We start from the raw sequence: 25,425 nt of genomic DNA, 5'->3' as shown, positions 1-25,425 counted from the left end.
TATTGAGGCTATTAGGGAGATTAAAGATATAAGTTATATAAAGTCACTTTAAAATGTTTATAAAATTTTTGCCTCTCCTTATTTCATAATTGAAGACAAATCAGCCCTGTTTTCTCATGGACACATACCTGCAGACTTGGCAGGAAATGTCATTTTTGTTTTGCTGAGAAACTGGAGCATCACATTGTCATGGATTTTCTTTTTGAGGAAGAACAGTGAATTCATCAGGGGTTTCCAGAGAAACCAAATCAATGAGAGGTACATGCCTGCCAGTGAGAGACCTGGGAAAGCCAGCGGTGTGACTCAGTCCAAGACCAGAACCCTTTGAAGCAGGGAGCTGATGGTGTGAATCCTAGGGGCAGGAGAAGACGAAATGAAATGTCCTAGCTCATGCCATAGGCAGGAGAAAAGGGTGAACTCCTTTTTTCTCTGTCTTTTGTTTTATTGAGTCCTTCAGTGGAATGGATGATGCCCTCCCACACTGGAGAAGGTATTCTGCCTCAGTCTGCCGATTTCAGCTAAGCTCATCCAGAAATATCCTCACAGACACACCTAGAAATAACGCTTAATCTGGAAACCCTGTAGCCAGTCAAATGGGTACATAAGGGTTCCTCCTACTATGTGTACCCCATTACAAAACGCAATGTGACTTGGAGAATTCAAAAATCCCAACTGTTAGGAAATATTTCCCCATAAATAAAGTAAAAATAAATGGAGGTGGGGATGTGGGGGGAATTTTTTTATAATTGTTACAGGTGTTTCCTATCCCCTTTTTCATACATGTACAAATAATGTCACAACATCGGTTTTTCCAGGTTTACCATAACCTACTTGATTGCCCATGCATGTTATTTTATACATTTAAATTTTATGTTAGACAGAGTTTTTGAACTCTTTTTTAAAAGTTTATTGTATTTTTTCCATGACCGTTTAGCCCCCTTCTATCCCCTCCCCACAGCAGTCACCACACTGGTGTTCATGTCCACATGTCCTTTTCCCCTTTTGCTCCATCCCTCCACCTCCTCGCCTCACCCCCACCGTCTCTTTCATCCTGTCCTCTATCAATGAGTCTGTCTCTATTTTCCTTGTGAGTTCAGTTTGTTCTTCAGATTCCCCATATGAGTGAAGTCATATGGTATTTGTCTTTCTCTGACTGGCTTATTTCATTTAGCCTAATGCTCTCCAGGTCCATCCATGCTGTGGCAAACGGTAACATTTTCTTCTTTTTTACAGCCAAGTAGAATTCCATTGTGCAAATGTCCCATAGTGGTTTATCCCCTCATCTACTGATGGACACCTGGGCTGCTTCCATATCTTGGCAATTGTACTTAATGCTGCAATGAACATAGGGGTACTTATGTTCTTTGAATTCGTGTTTTGGGTTCCTTCGGATATATTCCCAAAAGTGGGATTGTTGTGGCAAAAGGCAGATCCATTTTTAATTTTTTGAAGTATCTCCATACTGCTTTCCACAGTGGTTGCACCAATCTGCATTCCCACCAACAGTGCACAAGGGTTCCCCTTCAAGATATCACCTAACATCCATCAGAATGGCTATTATCAATAAATCAACAAACAACAAGTGCTGGCAAAGATGTAGGAAAAGGAGTTTTTGAACTCCTATACAGCTTCCCTCACATGCAAAAAAACATACACACAGACACACACTCACCATGATGTTTCTCATGTTGGTAGAAATTTGTCCTGAGTGAACATCAATACTCAAACCCCTGCATGAGAGTCCACTTCATCCATTATCCAATTTAATGGGTTTTGAAGGAGTCAGTTCAGAAATCATTATAGCTGATGGGTAAAGAATGGGACCAGGAATATGTAAGTGTTCTAGTATTGAGCATTTGTTAAAACATCCATATATCTGGTGTTATCCTTGCAATTTATAATCAAAAGCAAAAATACAACACATTAATTAGAATGAGCCTTCTTGTTAGAATTATTCATTTGAAAATCAGTCAGCCACAGAGTTCTCTGCCATCCAGAGGGCAGAGAGAAGTTTGGGTGATTGCTCAGGAAATGTATGAGGCCAACATGAGAATCTTTCCCATCCAACAGCAGAAATGCAGCAAATGCCTTTCTGACAAAACTGCAATCATCACAGATTTTTTTATCCCAGGTTACAGAGGAAGAGCTTCTATCAGGCAGATGACTTGTTTTTATCACAGGAACTTTCTTGCAGGAGGATCACTCAGGAGAATTCTTCAAAGAGGCAGGGGTTACACCCTGACTCTACCAGCTATCAGCTGTTTGACCTTGACAAGAATAGTTCATCTTTCTTAATGTCAAATTTTCACCTTTAATTCCCTTCATTCAGATAGTCATTTTATTCATTCAACAAATTTGTAAAGTTTTCACTACATGTCTGAAACAATGGTAGGCACTGGGAGTATTACAAAATAAAAGCAAAAACTGGCACCTGCCTTCAGTGTGAATGTGAATGAGCATGCCCATGTCTCGCGGAAGGCACGTGCATTAAAGGCGAGAGCATGTATGAAGAATCGGCCCTGTTCTGAAACATCCAGATAATTATCTCATTCTTTTTTAGAAAGAACTTCCCATGGCTGTTCTCTTCTTGTTCCCTCCAAAGGCAGTGTCTTCGATAATAGATCCACTTACTTGATTTTAGGAAGACCCGTGGCCACCCAGCGGAAGGCACGTTTCATGCATGGCCTTCTTTATGATTATGATTGTGGAAGGCTGTGTGACTAAGTTCTGGCCAGTGCAGTAAATGTGAGAGTGTGCACTTAGGCTTTGCCACTCACAGATGCGTGAGCACATGCGAACACTCAGAGCCCCTTCCCCTTCTCACTGGCTGGGAGTGATGTTGGATTAGACTTAGAGATGCAAGTGGACACACTGGCAAACCAGATCACCAGTTCAGCACTGGTCACTGTCAAACTCTTCCTTTTATTTTCTTTAAACTGCTCTATTCTGCTGTCTCTCTATTATAGCAGCTAGGTCTGTATCCTAACTAATACAATATATTTGTGACAAATACAGTTTATACCATATTTGTTGTCTTGAATCCAGGAAAGTACATTACTTGTTAATATTAATCACTGAAAAATATTTTTGATTCACCATTTAAACGACTACTATATTATTTAACTACCTCTCTAATTATACTTAACCTACTTGAATATTTCAAATTTGAGTTAAATTATCTTATAATAATTACAGTGCAGGAAAAATTGCTTACACTCACAAAGAAAACAAACATTTTAGTCTGTGGCCCTCCTGCTTCAACTAATGCCCAATAAAATAAAATTCTTGAACAACAAAATAATTAGAGCATTTTTGTTCGGGATCTAAGTTTTATAATATTTTTAAATTTTCCTAGTCTTAAGTGGCACCGGGTAGCTTTGCTATTTGACAATGTCTAGAAATTGTATTTTAAAAAGTCCTAGATATATTTCTGAGTTAATTTTTCAACTTGATCTTGGCATTGTGTAGAACACAAAAGGACTTTGTAAATACATGGTCCAGCAAAAGTAACGCCTGCTTGAGTGTGGTGGGCAGAGTAATACCATGGGTGTAATAATTTATAGTTTTAATTTGAACATTTCACCTAAAATGCCATAGGGTGTGCTTGAGTGTGATATTGTTGTTAGAGGATTACCTGCTTATGATTTTGTAATGAAAGATTTTGTAAGAAAAAGGGGGGGGTTGTTTGTGCTGGACCCTGTACAATGGGCGAGGTGGACATAACCTGTAAAGATGAGAGTGTCCCTTTCAGCCCAAGAGTATGGATGGGTAGGCGCGCACACAGAGCGCAAGGTGACGGCCCACAGGATGGAATTTAGAGAAACGAGTGAGTGCTGCCCACCCCGACTGTTGCCCTGAGACGGTGCGCTCTTGCTGCAGTGGGGTTGCTGTTTACTTTGTCTTTGGGAATTTTTATTGACAAAGGCCTTTAGAAAGTATAGAGTATCCTTTTGAATTCCACCATCAGTAGAAATTTTTATCGGTGGATTTGACCTAATAAAGCAACCAACAGCGAGTCAAGACCCAGTCTTACAAATAAAATAAACAACAAATTATAAACCAACATTTCAGGTCAAAAAAGGTGTAAAAATGGCAAGATTATCTTTCTGCTTGCCGCTTGTTTGAAGTTTTGTTTCTCCCTTAAATCATATATTCAAAATAGCCAGACGCAAAACCAGAGACTCCTCGATCTATAAATTATACTGACATATAGCAGTATATGTCAGTATAATGGTGAGTGTCAGGAGGAGAGAGAGTGGCTTGGTTAGAAGCATCGTTCATTTCCTTTCGTGTCCTATGAAGAGTTAGATGAATGACCATTCCCTGTGAGTGCACAGACACGGGCAGGAAAATCAAAATTCTTCTGCACACAGCTTCCCCAGGGGGATGGTTCTTGCGGCATTTAAGAGACAGAATAGGCGGCAAAGAGAAAGTTAGGACACCTCCCCAAAAAAAGAAAGTAAACAAAACTTCATTTAAATCTATACTGGATAGTTATAAGAGGTCAATTTAGGTCATAATAAAATAACAAATATCATTTATTAAACGTCAACCCAGTATCTAGTTATTTTAAAATATATTATCATTTTAATGCTGTTTTCTTTAGCTTTTTATTTTGATGAGATCCCATTTGCTTATGTCCCTTGGTCTAGAGCAGGGGTATCAAACTCATTTTCACCAGGAGCCACATCAGCCTTGCAGTTGCCTTCAAAGGGCCGAATGTAATTTTAGGACTGTATAAATGTAACTACTGTACTCCTTAACTAGGGGCAAGGAGCTCGGCGCTGCCACTGGGTAGAAACAAGGTGCCAGGCCGGATAAAATAAGGCGGAGGGCCGGATTTAGTCTGTGGGTCATGTGTTTGCCACCTGTGCTATAGATGGCATGGTTCAGTGAAAATGGAGACAACTGTACTTGAACAATAATAAAAATATGTAATACAATATATCAACAATATGTACCTTAAATAAAGGTATTGCAATTCACATTTACAGATTAAAAAAAGACAAAGATGGAGCTTTGAAAAGTTAAGAAAAATTGCTCAAAAATATTTATCTCTTAAGTAGACAGATTTGTCTCTAACGTAAGTGTATCTAATCCCATGCCATGCCCTTTCCACTCTCCAAACTCTCACTGGAGTTTCATCTCCTTCTGGTGAAGTTGGCCCGGGAGGAAGAATCCTGTCCTTCGGAGCCTTACTCCTGAATGCTCAGTGATTCCTACTGAAAGCTGGGGCCTGTGAATTCGGCCAGCTCCCACACCAGCCGCGTGTCAGGCGGAGTTTATGTCTCTAAATGCTCTCCTCTGGCCACTTATCTTTTTCCAGGTTCTAGCCAATCAAGGTTCTGGAGAAAGGCCAGCCTGGCCACATGTTGTCCCTCCGCAACTGGATAAGCTACTATTATTTACCTTTTCTCTTTTCTTGCACTAACGAGTTGTCTATTGAAACCCAAAATTATACTAGTAATGTTATGTTATGTTGCTGGGACCAATAAGCCTAGTTTGCCTCTTATTTCACTGATTTCCTGATACTGACAGCATTTTTTTATTTTTCCCATACATCCAATGTTACTGTTAATGCTGACATTTGGCTGATTTTTGGATCAGCTCATTTAAATCCACTTGATTTTGTTTAATTTTTTTCTCTCTCCCTATTCTTCCTATTCACCTCAAGACAAACTGAATTAGTCACTAAAATACTAGTTGACTTTTTGAGAACTTAGGTCAGAAACTGTATTTGTTTATGAGCAAATGGCCTAATGCCATTATCTTCTTACCATTTATCATTGGTAATTATTTTAACCGGGTTCTTATTCTGACCTAATTATTCCAATTTCATTTCTTCATGTTTTATTAAAGCATGGGTTAAAAATGAATTCAATTTTACAGCCACCTTAGACTTATCATTAATTTAATGTCTCTTTCCATTATTAACAAAGTTATTTTCCATCTAGATATATTTCCTTGAGTTCAGTATATATTCAAATGAGCAAAAAATCCAAATTTTAGAGTACAGAATCAAAAATCGTGAGTACTCAGTCTTATCAGTTGAGGCAATCTATTGCCATGTGGGTAGAAATTAGTATGTGCATAAGAAATTCAATCAGGTATAAGGCAAATGCTTTATTTTTAACTTCAAGTGTAATATATGTATTCAACTTACTAAATTATATTTCAGCCCAAGCTATGCAATCATAGTAGGTATCGTAGTGAGTTATGTCAAATTCAAAGGGAAAAATAGCAGCAGGAACCATCATATTGAATCTACTCCATCTGCCCTTGGCATTGTCCACAAGACTTTGGTAACTATGGCAACACCATGGGAGAGAAAGGTAAACAGAACTTCTATATAGGTGTGTTGTCCTACACCCTGGTCCAAATGTGGCCATTTAAACATGAATATATTAAAATTAAATAAAATGAAAAAAATCAGTTCTTCAGTCAGCTACTCACATTTTCAGTGCTTTCTGCTTAATAGGCAAATGTGACTACTGACTGCCACATTGGATTGCATAGATAGGGAACATTTATGTCACCCCAGAGAGTGTCAGAGGACAGCACTGGGTTATAGCCCTCAGTGGGTTACCACTCACTGGGACTTAGTCTGAAACTACAATATGTAGAGAAATGACAACTATGATTTTAAGTAAATGCACACATATGTGCACACAGGTCGCATGTCACCTGAGTGCTTGAGTCGCATCTATTTGACATATGGCATGATTAAATGTCAGCACGCAGGTAACTGAAGACGCTGCCCAGATAAAGGCAGGACGCTGGGTGAATGCAGAGGCTGACAGATTGTGTCGGTGACTTTGATGTACACACATGTACACACGCACAGCCTCAGACACTTGTTGAGTGAAAGGCAAAGTCAAAGTATAAAATAATAGTCACCATGAGGTACACTGGTATACCATGCTGTGAGGAGAAAATTAAATGGTATTCATGTGACGTCGATAATACTTTACCAAGAAGTAAAAAAGTTTCCTTTCGTCTCTGCTTAAAGTGATGCATGAAGAACCACAATTACTTGTGTCTGTGTCATATTCCTATTTGTCCACTTAAAGAGAGTCAAAGCATCGGGGGCTCGGCCCACGCCATCTTCCCGGGTTTGTTCTGCAGTGGCCCATGGGTGGACTTGAGAATGCAGGGCAGACCTGGCTTGGATTTGAGCATTTCTACTTAGTGAGCTCCGTGACCGTCACCGAGCCTGCGTCTTCTCTTCCCTGCAGCGGGACAACCTCGCGCCTACTTCTTTGGGTCCCCGTGAAGACAGACACGGCAGTGCTGGTATCTGGTGTGGCGAGTGCCAGTAAACAAGGATGCTGGTCATTGTATGATCTTTGACCTCTTTCCTCGGCACCTCTGTGTTTACTTTCGTATCATTCTTTCTCTTTGTATCTTGTTTCCACCTCTTTGTTCCCTCTGCCTCTCCCCAAAACCCAAAGAAATGGGCGGGGAGGAGGGAAGAGGATTAGCCCAGGAACTAAAGGAGAGAGGAGGTAGGACGAGAGGAAGGGATGGCAATCCTTCGTAAAAATGAAGGATATGTTTCCTCTTTTAGTTCCTAACCACAACTTTTTATTTTATTTATTGTTTTGTTTTATTTTATCTCTTTATGACAGGGAGTCTGTTTGACTGGCTTTTAAACCAAAGCCATGATTCATTTGCTTGAATTAACTGAGTGGTGTACCTACATTCACATCTTTTCCATCTTTCCTGGACGACGTAGCCCTGAGGAATTAATTCCCCTAAAAGTATAATTTGAAACTTATTCAAAATGTTCTTCAATTCACCATCACTTATTCAGTAAAAGGAAAGTCGTGCAGAGGATAAGGCTGCACTTTGGGGATTAGAATTCTCCCCCTTACTTTTAAGAGGGTGATCGCCATTCCTCCATTCAGTAAATATGTATTGAGTACTTACTGTATGCCAGCCACTGGGTTAACGTAAGACATGAATAAAATAGGGGGTGTGGGGTCATTAACCAAGGGCCTAATTAGGCATCCAACAAATGCCACCACAGAGCAGCCTAGGCGGAGGAGAAGGAGGAGGCTGAGTGGGTGTGGGGGGAGGAGGGACTGTCATGGTCTCCAGGTTCGGATCCTGCCTACATGATGCTCCAGCCACTCTGAGCCATTCACTTGCACCTGCTTGTTTCACTCTCTCTCCTCAACATCTCTTCACCAAAAGAGTCAGCGAAACTGCCATCTTCTCCACAAAACCCTCTGATTTCAGAACAATCTGCTCTATTTTTTAAAAAATTCTGACACATCTTCTACCTTAAAAGATACATCAAGGCCAGGTTTTTTAAAAAAACATCCTTACATACCCTAGAAAGCTTATAACCATATCTTATATACAGAAGATGTTCAATGACAATTGATGAGTGAATGAACAAATGAATGAATGAAGAATAGTTGAACCTGGCTATGCTAGTGAGAGGTGGAAATGTGGCACAATCTCTTTGGATTCATATTTGTATGAACCTGTAGATACCAGAATGTACAGTATGGAGTTAAGAAATCTGAGTTCTATGTTCAGATTGATTGGGGCTTGCTTTTTAACTTTTGCTAAGTAATTTATCCTTTCCACTCTCACACATTCACCAATCCAACAAATATTTATCAAGCGCATTCTGTCTGCCAAACACTGAAACATTTCTTATGAACTTAATGTTTACCTGGTTTCCCTCGTGATTTGATTTTGGTAAATTAAAAAAAAATACCTTAGTACTTCTTTGAACTCAAGAACTTTCTCATACAGAATAGCTAAGTATCTAGTACCTGCAAGATGGGTTAATGGGCAAGTCATGTTATAAATCTGACCATTCTTTGAGCAGTGTTCCTAGGGGGAAAAAACATAAGGGTGCTAATTAGATTGCTTATTAATTAAATTTGCGAAGGCGTATCCGTAATGAGGTAGAGTTGAATATTGTTATGTATTGGATAGTAACTTCTTTCTCAAATATGAATTGCTCGTTCTTTTAAGAGATCAATGCAACCAGCTGTATTTGCTCTCCACTTGTTACACTGAATTAAACAGTTGGGGCCCAGCGGGGTCAAAGATGCCCTGGAACATTTGCCACCTGACAGCCATCCAGCGGCCTGTACTTCGTGCACGTGGTAGCCTAGGTCCACTGCAAGGAACAGGCTCTGCTTTGGGAAAACAGCTACCACCAGTCCCTGATTGACTTGTTGGCAGTGCGAACAGACAGGGCAGGAGATTCAGGGACGAGGCAACTGGGCCCGGACGAGCGCTTGGCATGGACAGGGCCACTGACTGAAGTTTGCACATAATCTGTAATGAATGAAGGACTACGGGCTGTCAATCCGGCACATGCCAGTGACATTTAATTCAAGTAAAATATTAATTAAAATAATGATAGACCTCACTGGAGTTTGTTCCTCAGCACAGCATCTTGGGCGAGCCCCAGAGGGGCTATCTGCAGGCTCCTTGATTCATTGCCTCTACCCCAGAGAACCTCATTCGTCTTACCACCTCCAGGCAAGCCTCAACACAGAGCTCTTAGAATAATGGGTCTCTCACCTACCAGGTTTCTGGGGAAGGAAAACCAAAACTTCTCCCTATTACTCATTCCTTGTCTTTACAGCCCCTATAATCTATAAATGTGCATTTATTCCTTTTTATCTCCCTAGCCACAAAGATATTGGCCAGGAACCATCTATTTTGGATGCTGAAGGAATTATTAAGTACTTCTTTAGCCTCCTTTATCTCAATTCGATGTATACTATAATAAAGGTTAGCCTTTATTATAACAATGATTAAAGTCTGAACGATAATTTGAAATCTGTGGAGTCACTCAGAATACCCATAATTAAAAATAATTTCCATGGATACCCACCAAATACTAAGTTATTTCAGTATGATTTCATTCACAGTGTGTTAAAATAAGAAAATGCTGCTGTACTTTATTGTTCAGAGGCAATTGATATATTTTCAAGCCTATATATCTGCAACATTTTTAGCAAATCCAAAAAATAAATTTACCATCATAATTGTCATTAAGTGTATTTCTGAACAATGGTGTCTGAACATAATTAATGATTAATTCATTTGGAATTCATTATGGTAGTATTAAATGTGTTTAACTCATTTGATGCTTCTATGGAGGGAGCAACTCTATGCAATTCTTTTGTGAGTTACTGATTTTAAAGTTTAAGAGCTCTGAGCATGTGCAGGAAAATAGCTCCACATTGCTCTCTAGTGGTGTGCCAGTAAATGACACCCTTCTTTTGTATGGGGCGAAAACCCTCGTTCTCCTTTGCTCCCCGTTCATTCAATCTCACAGCCTATTTCCCCTCAGTACACACTCAGATGTGGTACCTCCATCACAGTATAAAGAGCATCAAAGCAATATAGTCCTCAGTCCACCATTAATCAATAGCTGACCAATATATTTTTACTGTTGTCATTCAGGCCGATTCAGTATTGGATCGAGCTTGATTGAGCCATGGAAAGATCGTCCTTTCTCAGCAGGTCACACACAGTTTGACAAAAGCACTGTGCTGAGGCCAGAGAGAGCACATAGAGTATAAAGCGCGTACATAAAAGCTCCTTGAAAAAGCTGCAACGAGGGGTTACGGAGTTGTCCCAGGTCTCTTATTTCCTGAGTAGCTCTGTGTTAACTTTAGAAAGAAGTGAACTCATCTGAACCTCAAGTCACTGAAAACAGAAAAAGACTGGACTGAAAGGACCAAGACCCCTACTCAACACGATCTTCTTTGCCAGTTACAACTCCATTGCAAATCTGTTTACCTTTCCTGAGACTAAGCCATGACCACTCTTCATTTAAATTGGAGATCGGTCTCCCCTAAGGCGTGCACACCATAGTTAGGACTTGTGGAATTAAGCGATTCGTGATCATTCATTCTCCCCACAGCTAGTAAATCGTACAACTTCAGAGTCTTTGCTATAGTAGCCTACACCGCGGCTTGACCTCGAGTAGAAGAAGCTGCCATTACTCAGAGGACTGGAGACCTAGCGGGTTTCAATATTAGCCAGGGTCATATGGAAATGACAGCCGCCTCACATGGACTGTGGGGGAGAGATTAAGGGCTGATGAATACTGCTCAGCAGCCTGACAGCGGATAGATGATGTGCACATATTGGAATTCCAACCGAGACACAAATTCAAACCAGGAAAATGAGAATGAACTAGTTCAGGTGCATGTTTTCTCTTAAATGAGAAGTAATGTGCACAGAAAAAGACTAGAAGCCAACAGTGCAGAAATGCCAGAGCGGGTTTTACAGAGTGTCTTGTCTAAGGAGGTATAAACTGGGCAGCTGGGGGGTGCGGGCAGAGACAGAAAAGCCTCATGCCCATTCTGATATGTGTGAGGTGATATCTCATTGTGGTTTTAATTTGAATCTCTCTGGTGATTAGTGACAAAGGGATTAAGAAAAACAACTCAGACGCAAAGAAAACAGTATGGTGATCACCTTAGGGAAGCCGGGGAGGGAGAAGAGCATAACTGGGGGGTAAACGGTGACCGCAAGAGGCTTGACCTTGAGTGGTGAACACACAATACAATATAGAGATGATGTGTTACAGAATTGTACACTTGAAACCTATATAATTTTATCCACCAACATCCCCCCAGTAAATCAAACAAAAATGTTTTTAAAATCTTTATGAATTTTATGCATTCATATTTATTTGTTGGGTTTGAATTCATTGCAACTTCTTTGTTGTGGAAGCTCAGATCGTCCTCAGATCTTTGGTCCGTGGAAGCCTCTTCAAGCAGATTCCTAAATCCATTTGCCATGAGCCCACTAGTCTTCGGTTGCTTCCCCTCTGTCTGGTGTGCCAGGGTGTTTCAGGCTCAACGGGTAGGAGCCTGAATCATATCAGACCACAATCAACCTGTTCTCCGACAAGCCCTTGTTTCTTGCAGTGGGAAGTATTTGTTCAAAATCCAGGTCTGGATGCTAGGGATGCTTGCTGTCATTCAGTCACTATTGCTAGACTTTCTCAGTGGATAGAACTACAATAGAGATAGAATACCTTTTGAGTTTATTTTTATTTTTTTGATATATTTTGTTGATTATGCTATTACAGCTGTTCCATTTCCCTCGCCCTTTATTCCCCTCCGCCCTGCACAACCCCTCCTATCCACATCCCCCTCCCTTAGTTCATGTCCATGGATTACCTTTTGAGTTTAAAACAGGTTTTCCTAATTAAATTTTGGAACACAATACTTTACTTAACCTTTCCTGTTTTAAATCCACATGTCCTTTTGTCCCCATCAAGACTCTGGTTCTCAAGGACACAGGGGATGGTGGAATTCGAATTGTTTGTGATTAGACAGTATCCCATATTATAGTTGTCTCAGAATAACAACAATAATAGTATCATCATAGACAATACTTACTGAAACATATCTGGCTATGCTGTCCCTGCTGTCCCTTAATTTTGTCTATGATTGTAATATGTCTTTAAAATCAAAATATGTAGTCTTTCAAAATAAAAGCTCTCCTTTACAACCCTCACTTCGTCTCAGCTCGTTAAACTTATCCTTGACCAGTTATCTCAATATCTCCCCGGGTTATTTTAAGTGTCTAAAGCTCATTTTCTAGCAGTTTTCAGGACCAGGAGAACAATATCCCTGATTACCTGCAGGTTGGTAACAGGTTGGGTGTGTCCTTTATATTTAATGTTAACGTCTATTGACTATACAATGCTTGAACAACATTTTCTTACCTTGAATATCTCCAATAAATTACTTCAATTTCTTCTGGCCTAAAGTGTTGCCATCAAGAAGTCTGATCACTATCTAATTACCGCCCTTATAAATCATGTATTATTTCTGTTTTTATGCCTAAACATTTGTTTAAGCAAGCAAACATTTCTTGGATTACATTTTTTAGTATTTTTTCTGTTTCGTTTCTTTGGTTTTCATCCTCAAGGACAACTATTACTCAGATGTTAGGTTTTCTCTAATATTTGTCACTTTCTCTTGAATTCTTTTTTACTCTCTCTTAATTTCTGAGTTTTTTTCTCCTTAGTTTATTTATTCATTGATCTAGATACCCTCTATTTCTGACATTATATTTTTACTTATATATAATTCTTGAGCTAGGCCAATTTGCTTCTCACTTTTTTCTAATTCTGATTTATGTTGCTCTTGTACATGTGGCATTTTATTTTCTTAAGGTTGTTTAGTTCATTTTTAAATAGTACATTGCAGGTTTGATCTATGTTTTGTGTTATTTTTTATCCTTTTGTGGGTTGTGTGTATACTTGTCTGCAGGAATGATACTCTCCTCCTTTCATTTTGTTAGAAATTTAACCTCAACAGATTTCTGTTGCTTTCTTTCACGTGACTTGTTCCCTGCCCTCCCATAAGCTCATGTAGCTTTTATAGTCACACAGAGCTCCTCCCCTGTTACTGTCATTAGGCCAGAGCTCCCGGAGCCTGTGGGTCAAATCTTTTGCTTTTCTATCGAGTCCTTCAGCGTCTGTTTACGTGAAGATTCAGGAAGCTCTAAAACATGTTTTGCCCCCACTGCCACCTTCTTCCCAGAATCACACTCACTCATTAGTAACCCACAATTAACTTAATAGAATACATGAAATTGGATTTATCTGGAGTACTTCAGTACACTAAATAAATCAACATGTTCACATTCTTTCTGTTGTTTTTTTTTCTCCAGAGTCAAGTTCCCATTATGTAATCTCCCTAAAAGCTTTCAACAACGCAGGAGAAGGTGTCCCTCTCTATGAAAGTGCCACCACCAGATCCGTCACAGGTAAGCGGAGGCAGTTAATCTTGCTGTGACAAGTAGCCAGTGTTTGAGTTACGGCAAAGTACATAAATAAATGAAACACCGAAAATGGACATAGTCATGTTCCAAGCCTCATGTGTGTGTGTAAACACATACACAGACTTTATTATTTTTTAGGTTTTCAAATGAAGTAAGAGAAATTCAGTCTATATATTGGTATATGGACTTAGAGACGCAGGTCTCTCACTCTCTCTCTTCTCCAAGTAGCTTCATACCTTGGTGTTTTCATACCACTCGTCATTCTCCTGAGCAGCTTTTCTGAAATCCAGGCAAATTTGGCAAGCGGGCCTTTGAGCAAAGGCTGCCAAAGGCCTGAAGGGACACTTGCTTCTCTGTAGAGGGTCCTTCAAGCTAATATGACGAGGATGAACTGCCTCCTGGGGGCTGGATTGGCCTGGAAGAGCCACACAAGTGGCTTCCTCCTGAGTTGCGACTACAGCTTACCCAATGGTGCCCGGGGCCTCTGGACATGAAATGGATTGGCTGCTTCCAGGCTGCGACCTCTAGGAATCCTCGTGTGAGCGGGACCGTAAAGGCAGCACACAGGAGAGCATGTGCCCAAGGAACTGAGGAAAGGGTGGATCAGCAAGTGTGATCCAAGGCATTTATAAGGCTGTTTGTGAGCAAGGCCGGGCTTCTTTCAGTAGAATGACTGACACCTCTGTGGGTCTGTTCGGACACTGGGAAGTCACATGACTGCCCCCAATAGTCTTATGTCTGACTCTGAAAGCAAAATCCAAGATTTTCATCTCTTTAGTGAATAGTTTGATCCCAACCTCTTTCAGAACCCACAACCTTCAGAATTCAGAGGACTTACCAGCTACTTTTCCCTTAGTGAGAATACAGGATCTAAGGGCAGGATTTGATAGTGAGCACCAGAGGACATGGGAAATTACTGAGGGCCTGAGTAGGGTGTCCTGACAAGTAAGTAGGAATAAATAAGCATAAAGTAAACAGTGGGATCCTGTCACTTCTGCTGTCACCTAACTTTACGTGAGCTCTGTGCAGTTGGTCTCCACACGCACAAGCTCCATCCGTAGACCCTTTGGAGAGCACACAGTTGCTATGCGGCTTCACAGTTGCTATACGATTGTTTCCAGAGTCTAACATCATTTTACTGATTCCAGATTTTCAAGTAAGGTGAAGTGGTTGTCCCAAAGTCTCCTTGACTTTCTGGCCATTGGTTTCAAGGTCTATGTTCTGCCTCAATTGGTATGCAAACCTTGGGTTATATGTCAATATATGCAATTGCCTGTGGAGACAGTACATATCTTTCATTGTATTATCAAGGAGGCTCATGACTCCACAAAAACAGTAAATAAGAAATAATTTTGAATTATATAAGGTCATAGATAATTACCAACAAACAGCATTACTTAAAATCTGAGGGATGCTTTCTGGAACTGAGACTCCAAAAAACTCAACAAATAATGAAAGATAAGCTATTCTAAAATTCAGAAGTAGCAGGATGGAGTTATTAGCATTTCTTGAAGAATTACTACTTTTTAAAATGTTACTATTAAATGTATTATTCCTAAATATAGAGAGATAAGGCGATAGAGGCCCAGAGTGTAAAACGCCAGGTCACCTGACGATGGGGGGCTGTCTGGGATTGTCACTTCCCCTTATTCTCTTGCTCTGCAAGCAGCAGGGTTTTGGGGAGACAGCAGCCCACTTGGGCTGGACCTGGGCCTCCCATAATTTTCATGTAGTGAGTCATCTCCTTCCTGCCCGGCGGAAAAGATGCTGGCCAGCTGTTCACTGGTGTGGTGGCTGTGAGCTTGTGACCAACCCACACAAAATTGTACTGTAGCAAGTCTTTTAAAACTCTTATTATTATTATTATTTACCACAACTAAAGCCTGCAAAGAGTGCAGTTAAGTGACCAAACAATATATTTTTGAGCGGCAAGTAGTAGTAACAGAGTTAGTAGAGTTCAGATACACGGAGGAGAGGTTGCTCAGAAGGGCCCATTCCGGGCATTGTTAATGGTGTTTCCCTGCGGGCAGTTGTCGGCCTTTAAATCAGCAGGCGGAGTCTATAGTCTGTTCCCTGATAAGACTCTGATCCTAACGGACCTGGGAAATGATATGCCACCAAAAGTTGGACATTGTGTGAGGGATTTTCTTATCGAAGACAAGTCAGTGAGGGCTTGAAGAGGAATGAATACAGCCGGCCCCTGCTGAAAGAAGAGCCTACGCTTGTCCCAGATGTGGCCAACTTACTGTGTTTCCATGCGTCACGGAGAGTAAAGGCCACGTAAACAGAATCAAAGGTTAAGACTCTGGGAGGAACTCTATCAATAAGTGTGCCGTGGCGCCACATACAAGGCATTCTTTGTCTCTGAGCTTCTGTGGTGTATTCCCATGAGCAGTCTCGGAAAAGGCCAGTATAAAGGAAAATAAAAAACAGAGGCAATAAATGCCTCAGGCTAGAGTAAGCATCAGGCTCTGGTGTTTTCCACACGCTGGTGCTCCTGGATGTCAGCACGCTCTGGAGCCTCGTCTTGTCTGAACGTATCAGCGTGAGAGCTGAAGAAAGTGTCAGCAGGTCAGATGGGTGGGTCGAGTTTCATTTTGGCTGCAAAGCCTGTTATTTCTTCCTGTTGCAAGCACAAGACAGGATGAGCCTGCAGAAGGGAAGAGGGCAGGGGAATAATGAGGTGTGTTATTTGAATTTGTTTTTTTCTCCACTGTTTTATCAAAGTCTAAATGAAGTACAATCCAGATGTCAGATTGTGTTATTTTTTTAAAAAGCTCTTTTTGAATGTAAAAATATTGGCTGAAAAATTCATGGGCTCTTACCAAAACATCTATTAAGAATTGAATAGGTTTCTCTTCTTCGCAGAAAGTTTGAGGCTATATTTTGTCTTTTTAAAATCTTTTATTTTATTATTCTTTTGAATATAACCAGTGAAAAATCAATGGCATATAAGGCACCCAGGAGTATTTTGTAAAAAAACCGAAAAGAAGTTGTTTAGCAACAAAAGGATGTTTTTAATTCAACTACTCAGTCTGTGCCCTGAGAGAAAAAGATAATTTGCAGTATATTTAGCATATATGAATTTAGAGCAGTATTTGCCATCCACTAGAATATTCTGCTCTGTAGGAGAAGCTCTATATCAGTACTAATCTGATACGGGAGGCACCAAGCTCATGAGGTTACTGAGCACTTGCAATTGGCTAGTGCAACAGAAGTGAATTTTCAATTGTATTTCATTTTAATTAATTTTAATTTAAATTGTTCCTGCAGCTAGTGGCTATTGTATTAGACAATGCAGCTCTAAAGGCGGTAGCAAGTAGAATGACAAGCCACGCTTGAAAAAAAAAATCCCTGAAATAGTCAAGAAAAATTTGTCCCAAGGTAGAAAAATTTTAATTCTATAATCCCATAGATATGTGCTATCACCCAGGTGCATTACTGGGAACTTGAGGGATGCATTCTGGAACTGAGGCTTCAAGAAACTCAGCAAAAAAAAAAAAAAAAAAATCATGAAAAATACACTCTTCTAACACTCGGAAATAGCAGAACTGAGCATTAACATTTCTTAAAGTAGAATCACTACTTTTCAAAACCTTATGTGTGGTACCTGCGAAAGGCTACAGAGTACAGGGTTTACCAACAAAATTAAATTGAGCAAAGAAACAGCAAATGAGGTAAGTCATTAATAGAGCTTGGTCGAAAAGAAGTTGGTGATTTAGAGGAGGCCTCCCATGCGCACAGCATCCTTCTGGGATAGTCCGCTAAGAATAGAAACAAGTAAAGTAAAGCAGCACCCACGGTAGTTTGGCAGCGCCTCCTTCCACTGATGCACCGGCCTGATGACGGGCTAGGACCCTCTTGGAGGCGGCAGTGGCTGTAGCTCCCTCTTCATCATTTCATAAATCCATTTGGCTTTAAAGGAGCCCTTCACCAAAGGCACATCAAAAACATGCAGAAAGCCTGGGCTCTGTCATTAAATTTTAAACATGCATTTCTCTCTCTCTCTCTCTCTCTCTCTCTCTCTCTCTTTTTCTCTTTATTCTTTGTCCTTTCCTTTTGTTGTTTTTGCTTTCGGGTTTTATATTTTGCTCTAAAGACCACACACAGCCCAGTAAACTACTAAATAATTCATTGAAAAACAAAGGGATGAGTAGGAGCTATGCATTTGAAATGCATTGGACAAAGTGAAGTCATCACCAAAACCAGCCAGTAGCTGCTGCTTTTGCAAGTAGGCTGTTTAAAAACATCAGTCCTGTGTGTGCCCTGCTGCAGGTACCTGGCATTCTAGTGGGTCTTCTCTCCCCAAGTAACATCCTGTACCCAGCCTGAGAGCTCATCCTGGTTGGTTGTGGTTGTTGTTGTTAGTATGGATACACATTATACGATTGAAAGGTAACATTTAAAAAATGTAAATGTCTTTTAGTTATAAAACAAAAGTCTGAAAATTGGGCTCTATCTATGACTGCAAAATGAGCTCCTGTGATTCTGAGATACCCAGCATAAAAATAGGTACAAGATTTTTCTAGAAAATTGTGTAAAACTGCACACCTCATTCTGCAGATTCTGGGGATAGATGGATCAAAGAATGTGTGTCCCTTGGCACACGTGTGGTGGTTTATTCTGCCTCCCACCCAATAATATAGTCTTTCCAGGGAACTGGAGTTTTTAGAACAAGGACCTTGGGGAATAGGAATGCTCTGAATGACTGAAAACTGAGCTGACTGTGTGAGAATGTGGGTGAAATGGGCACATCTACACTTTCTCCAAGGACTTCCGTCTAAGGGAGCCTGGTACACCAAGTGCTACCTGCAATCTAATGATCAGACTTACCAGTGAACCGGGTGGATCGTGGACTTGGTCAGCCCGGTTTTGTGTAATCGTAGCCACAGGTCTCAGGGCCCTTTGATCTTATTTCTTATTCGTTTCTTGCCCAAACTGTGTTTGTGTAGGTGTAAGCCAGGCAGTAATAGAAACATTAGAGAAACAAAATCAAGTTAGAGGCGAAGAAAACAAACAAATGAACACCAACAACAAAACGACAAGCATTAGATGGGCTTGGATTTCTTCTGCAGGAGGAAATAAACCAGACACTCCTTTTAATATTGTTATTTAAAATTATCTGTGTAGTTATAAACCTGTTACTTTCTATACTAGATCTTTGAAGAAGTAATGTGCAACATTAGACTTTTAAAGTATATAACTGGAAGTGACATCCAAATTGATAAAAACCACCTCAAGGGAAGGAGCAAATGAGAGAAAATAGTTATTTTCTTAATATAACAATACTGTTTATGATGAGTTTTCCAATCGAATTAATTGTATTTTTTTCTGTTCTTCTCATGTTCCCTTTCATCATTATTGCCATGCATTTAACTCATTGTGATGTGTTACCACTGATGTTTATTTTTTAACTCTTTTATTTACATATTTATTTGTTTGTTTCATTTGATGGGTTTTTAAACCCAGATCCCACTGACCCAGTTGATTATTATCCTTTGCTTGATGATTTCCCCACCTCGGTCCCAGATGTCTCCACCCCCATGCTCCCACCTGTAGGTGTGCAGGCTGTGGCTCTTACCCATGATGCCGTGAGGGTCAGCTGGGCAGACAACTCTGTCCCTAAGAACCAAAAAACGTCCGAAGTGCGACTTTACACTGTCCGGTGGAGGACCAGCTTTTCTGCAAATGCGAAATACAAGGTGAAGTTCTCATTGATAATATGAAATTTTACATGAACTGTCATTGGTGTTAATACATTGTTTTATATGCTTCCTGGACTGTCATGGAGCATTTTGCCGCAGAGACACTGAATGGGAAAAAAAAAACAAAGCATTTTAATAACTTGGTAGCTCAAATTAGTTCAGGAACAATTATGTCTAAGGAAACAATGCTAAGGCAAGGTAGAAAAACATCAAGAGATGCAAAATGGTATTTGAACTCCACCGGATGCTGAGTCTGGAGAAACAATTTGCTAAATAAAGCATTCTGTACAAAGGAATGCCATTTTCCTTTGAAACAGCAGGGCTCTCCATTAATTTTCTGGATGGATTTTGGTGTTTGATTGTTTTTTTCTTTTGGAATCTGATTGACATCAAAGGCAACCCTATTAATGTCACCAAGGACTTACCTATCTAACAGTGAATCTGACTGTGAATGCATACCTGGGAGATTTTTATAACATCCTTGGAAAGCGCTCTAAGCCATTACCATCTACTTTGTCTGTTTAGCCTGGAAACATCCTTGTGAAATAAAGAAAACCCACAATGTACACTGCCCTTTAACTAAAGTAAATTAGACAAGGCTCCTTATTCCTGTCCCATCACTCAGTCATCTCACGACCCCCCTAAGAGCTCCTTAGAGATACATGTTTGAGGCATTGTCCTGAATAATTTCAAGTCTCTATCAGCCAACCACAGGAATTACATCAAATCATTATATACTGGGACAATTCTGTTATCACCTAAGCCTGCCACACTGTAAGTATATACAAACAATGCACAAGAGTAACAAAAATGAGATTGGCAAGTGATTATCTAGCACCTACAATGTCCCTAGAACTGTGCAGCTCAAACATTGTTTAGTCGTCGCTACTTAACATACTATTTTTGATTTTGGAATGAGTAATTCACTTGGCTCCATACACTGACTCCAAAGAATTCGTAAGCTATTCAAATGAGATAACATACAAAAAATATACAAAAACACATTTAAAATATAGAGCTCACAAGATGGTGACTTGGGATGAATAAAGTAGCTTTGAAAACAAGAGAATAAGTGTTACCCAACAACCCAGGACACAAACCATAACTCACCCCTGGCATTCTGGTTTCTTAGATCTCTCCCCTGGACCATTCTCTGTGGTCACCCTCAGGGACAGTCTGGCAGTCCTGACACTGTATCCAATGTTCTTCCCATCAAACCAGCATCTTGCCTCATCCGGCCTCCAGTCAGGGGTGATTGGGGGATGAAAATATCTGCGTGGAATTTCTGATTGTAAAGACCCTGGTGATAAAGCCAAATCCCACCAGTAGTTTTATAAGCCAGCCTTTCTTCCTGTAGCCATGCTCAATCTGCTTCTAGTCGATTTTAATGTTTAAGTGGCACAAAATCCATACTTCATCATAGATCCGTTTTTAAGTCAAAACCATTTTTTAAAAAGTTGTCTTTGGTATTGCCACCATGCTAGGTCAGGTATTTGGGAAAAGTCTCCAGGCATATCCAAAAGATATCATTGATGTAAGATATTGTTGTAAGGATCCCATCTAGCTCTGTAGAGCATTAGATTTAAGACTGAACAGAACTATAAATATAGATAACATTATCAGATAAGACAATCAGTGAAACATATGACAGCACTTTTTAAAAAATCTCTTTATATACAGATTGCCTGATTCTAAATTTACTTTAAAATAACGACTTTAAAAATTTTATGTCCATAATCGCTACACTTTGTTACATTCATTTCACACAAAAAGGCCGTACTTTGCCAGTATGTGAGACATTCTGAAGGACAATGGTTGTTCTCTGCAGAGTAGTCTGAGTTCCAAAACCTCTTGAGTGAGGCACTTTATTTCAGTTGAACAGTTAACAGAGCAGACACAGAATTATTGAGTTTCACAAAGAATGTCTGGAAAGTGAGACCCAACCCCAAAACTACCCTCTGTAAGGAAAGGCTGATTTCGCTCATGGATTGAGGTTTGGAAATAGAAAAAAGATTTTACCTGTTTCTCTCCCCATCATCTTCCCTGGCCCAAGTCTTCCCGTCACTAGCACTCAATCCCCCTTCTCATACAGTCTACGTCCACACCCTGAGAAGGAGGGTTCAAGGGAAAGAGTTGGGTAGTTCGGGTAGCAAGGACAAGTGGAGAACATATCTGATCCACTAGAGAGACATACAATGCATTTCAATGTTACACATAATGGTAATAGAATTCTCTGGTTTTGCATTTGGGACTTTTCGAACCACTGCCATAGCTGTTGTTGCATCCCACTCTCCACTACAGCTTTATAAGGTAAGCAGGGCATACACACGGTCAAGGGGAAAAATGCGTACATACATGAAGTCAAGTGACCTGGGCTCAGGGTCGGCTTCACCATGTCCTGTCATCACTTAACTCACTCAGTCTCATTTTTCTCATCTGGATGATTTGGGCATTTGCACCCACTATAAAGAGAGAGAGATTCTTCATAGTCGAATGTATATGTAGATGTGTTTATGAAAACATAGCTAGGTTTTACAACTTGAAAAACTGCTCCATTAACTAGAGCTGGAACTCAGAGTGAACTGATAGCATTACCCAGAGTCTCCTCACAGGACTACCTTTCTGTAGGCTTTGTTTAGTCCCAATTTCAAACCATAATCCAGACACTCATATTTTGTTTGCCCAAAACTCTGTATTGATTTCCTTTATCGAATGGAGAAATAGCCTATCATTTCTTTTCTACTAACGTTATTAGTCACATGATGTCTTCTGTGAATTTCCATTCCAAATGCATTCGCTGACCTCTGGCTAGTGGTTCCCAGATGCAGCGTGGGTGTCACGGCAGATGTGAAGCTGTGCAAGCCTGTTTCTGCCCTCGATATGCCGACAGCTCAAAATGGAATTGTATGCCTGCCTAAAATTATATAGCACATTAGACAATGCATGAAATATTGTAGCTAACACTGATTTAATACCTACTCTGGGCCAGGCACTATGTTTCACTTGGCTTATTTCACACTTAAATAATGCCGCAAGGTCAGTGCTCTGGTTTTCTCTGTTTTATAGAAGAGGAAATGGAGGCTCAGATAGGTAGTACTTGGGTTTTCTATGCTCACAAATATTAGTGGCCATGATTTCCCGAAGCACTCCTAGGCTAATGATTTATGATGAGCAGCAACTTTCCATGAGGTTCCTGAGAAAACTCGGTGAATGCGTGTCATTCTAGACCGCAAACAGGGACAGTATTGTTTAGTGGCCTCCCAAATGTCACTGGTGTCCAGGCTCAAAGAGACTAATTTCATGATATGTGATCCTTCCCTCGCAGCTGAAAAGCTTCTCATGAGACTTTGAGGTGTTCATGATGATAGCGAAGGAGGGCAAGATGGGAAGTCATATACCGGCTGCCCATTTAGTGTTTTACCTGATGAGATTCCATCTTCTTGTGTCTGCAAAGTATTTTTCAGTTATTTAGAGCACACATTTTGACAGCTATTTATGATGTCATTGGTTTAATAGGATGGATGGCCACATCTCAGATGTTATCTGTACAGCTAAATATTTATTTGGTTTCATAATGAAATGTAGGATATTCATAGCCACGATCTAAGAAGGATTCATAGTAGAGTTAAAAAAATATACCACACTGGAGTAACAAGGGAGGAGATGACATAGGTGGGCAAAGAGCTTTCCTTGGTTTTCTAGACATAGACGTATAACAAATATAGTAAGTATAAAAGTCAATGAAACTATTTAACTTTGGAAGACCAAGATCTAAATACTAAACATTATATATTTTAATAAATAGTATAAATAGTCTTAAATTTGCCTGATCATATGGAAAATATGAATTAACCTAGAAGATTAACCTGTTTTATTCTTCATTACCATTTTGATCTTTTGAGTAACCAATAAAGACAGATAATTTACTTTTGACTAAAATATCTTCAATCTGTTATTTAAAAGACAAAAAATGGATTCAGAAGACAAATAGTATTAACACTAACATAATGCTTTAGTATCTGTTCAATTTGCTGTTCCCTTCTGGGCTGGTAACTTTGGTGACCACACTTAAATGTGTGTCTAATGTAAGTGTGCACAAAAGAAGAAAACCACGTGTCACAACAACTGCTTTTGTCCATTTTCTGTATAATAGCCACACAGGTTCTTGAATCATTAAAAGTTTGTACCATAAAGCCTTTTTGCAAAAATCATAAGCAGAACTCTAAAAACTTAATTTTACCACCAGTGGAAAATAATCATAATGATCTATGTAACATGCATAACATTAAAAACTGAAAAAGAATTGATGATTACAAGTAAATTGAAGTTAAAGTCAGTGCAGAGACTTAAAGATGTGCAACTGACTAAAGGAAGCAGAATTGCTCTCGTCACCGTGGTTACTGCCTCACTTGGGAAAATGTATCAGCTAGCTGCCCCTTTCTACGGCGTAACGCCTGAGTTTGTTGATGATGTGTTGGATGTACAATCAGTCAGTATAAACCAGCTGGCAGGAAGTAAAGTCACTGCTATGTCCTAGCTTTCTAGACTCCTTTCTTGTTGGTTTATTTGATAGACTTTTTACATCTTGATTTACCAAGTTGATAGAGTTCATTGTTTTCTCTGCTTATTTCCCACTTGTATAGTCAGAAGACACAACAGCTCTGAGTTACACAGCAACAGGCCTCAAACCAAACACAATGTACGAGTTCTCGGTCATGGTAACAAAAAACAGGAGGTCCAGCACGTGGAGCATGACTGCGCATGCCACCACGTATGAAGCAGGTACGTGAAAAAAGCTAGCTTCAAAATTTCTGCTTCCGCTATTTGGTAATGGTGTTGCCCAAGTTCTGTGGAAACTGGAACATAGTGCATTTTGATGCCTAAATTATACCTTATCTTATATAAAACATCTTTTACTTTATAGCTCATAGCACTTTTATATCTAATATTATCCTCTCTGTTCTAGAAAAGTTGAATCCCTAATGGATTAAGTAACGTGGTTTTAATCTGGGCATTAACTCAGGGGATCTGAATAGAAATTCTTTTAAGGTGTTTGCATAAAGGCAGAAATCTATGCATTGAACTCTCTGTGTCCAAAGCATTTGTGTCATTGATCAACAGTCACAGTGGGTATTTACTTTTTCGGAAAGAAATTAGATAAAAAATTAAACATTGCATTATCACAGTAGTCTCATGGATTCTTACCCTAAATAACCTCAGCTAGACATGGGAGGCAGCTCCTGGGCGGTCACGTTCCCTCTTTGGAAATAAAGGAACACAATGGAAAACCTTCATGCAATTTGAAGTAGTTCAAATCTCGGGTAAAAGCAATTCACTGTAAATCATACCAGTCACTTTTACTATGGATCACAAATGTTGAGTTTATAACCCTAACAGTGTACTCGGCATTCATAGTTTATAGGGATCCAACATCTGGAGAATACAGGGTTGAACATGCTTTTCGACTGGTTTTGTGGTATTGGATCATACAATTTTTTAAAACTATGATGATAAAACTCTTCTCTGGGTAAACTGAATTTCTCTTTCTATTAGAATGTCTCCCATGTCTTTGCAGTTCTAATTTTATTTTTGGCTTCCATGTTAAATCGGAGAGATCACTGTAGTTTTAGATTTTTGTGGGTACTTTTTCTATAAGAAGTTTTCTAGTTCATCTGATTTAATTTCAACATCCTTTGTTTCTCTTTTACATGTTTACATATATTAATTCCTTCTCCTAGAATTCCACCCTGAATGCCAGTGTTCACATCTCCTTTTGAAGACTAGGACGAACTGAATGAGTTATGTTTTATAGGAAGAATGAAAACTCTGCCCTTTCTTTTTACTTAAAATGAGACAGAGTTAAGTGTAAACCGCTAAGACATCTGGTCTTCCCTGAGTGAAAGAGAACAAGTAGTAATTTCCTATCAAC

At 39.7% G+C, this 25,425-nt stretch overlaps 1 protein-coding gene across 1 annotated transcript in view; it reads left to right on the top strand.

Moving 5' to 3' along the window:
* Positions 1–25,425, top strand: part of DCC (DCC netrin 1 receptor) — a 1,018,954-nt gene that overhangs the window by 885,905 nt on the left and 107,624 nt on the right. The window contains exons 16-18 of the mRNA XM_036010199.1: positions 13,681–13,776; positions 19,261–19,493; positions 24,140–24,278. Coding sequence (XP_035866092.1) covers positions 13,681–13,776; positions 19,261–19,493; positions 24,140–24,278 — 468 coding nt within the window. The remainder of the gene's footprint in view (positions 1–13,680; positions 13,777–19,260; positions 19,494–24,139; positions 24,279–25,425) is intronic.

The sequence above is a fragment of the Phyllostomus discolor genome, chromosome 9, assembly GCF_004126475.2.
Source record: "Phyllostomus discolor isolate MPI-MPIP mPhyDis1 chromosome 9, mPhyDis1.pri.v3, whole genome shotgun sequence".
Classification (NCBI taxonomy): domain Eukaryota; kingdom Metazoa; phylum Chordata; class Mammalia; order Chiroptera; family Phyllostomidae; genus Phyllostomus; species Phyllostomus discolor.
Note: the sequence above shows the minus strand (reverse complement) of the source record. Positions and strands in the feature narration are given on the sequence as shown.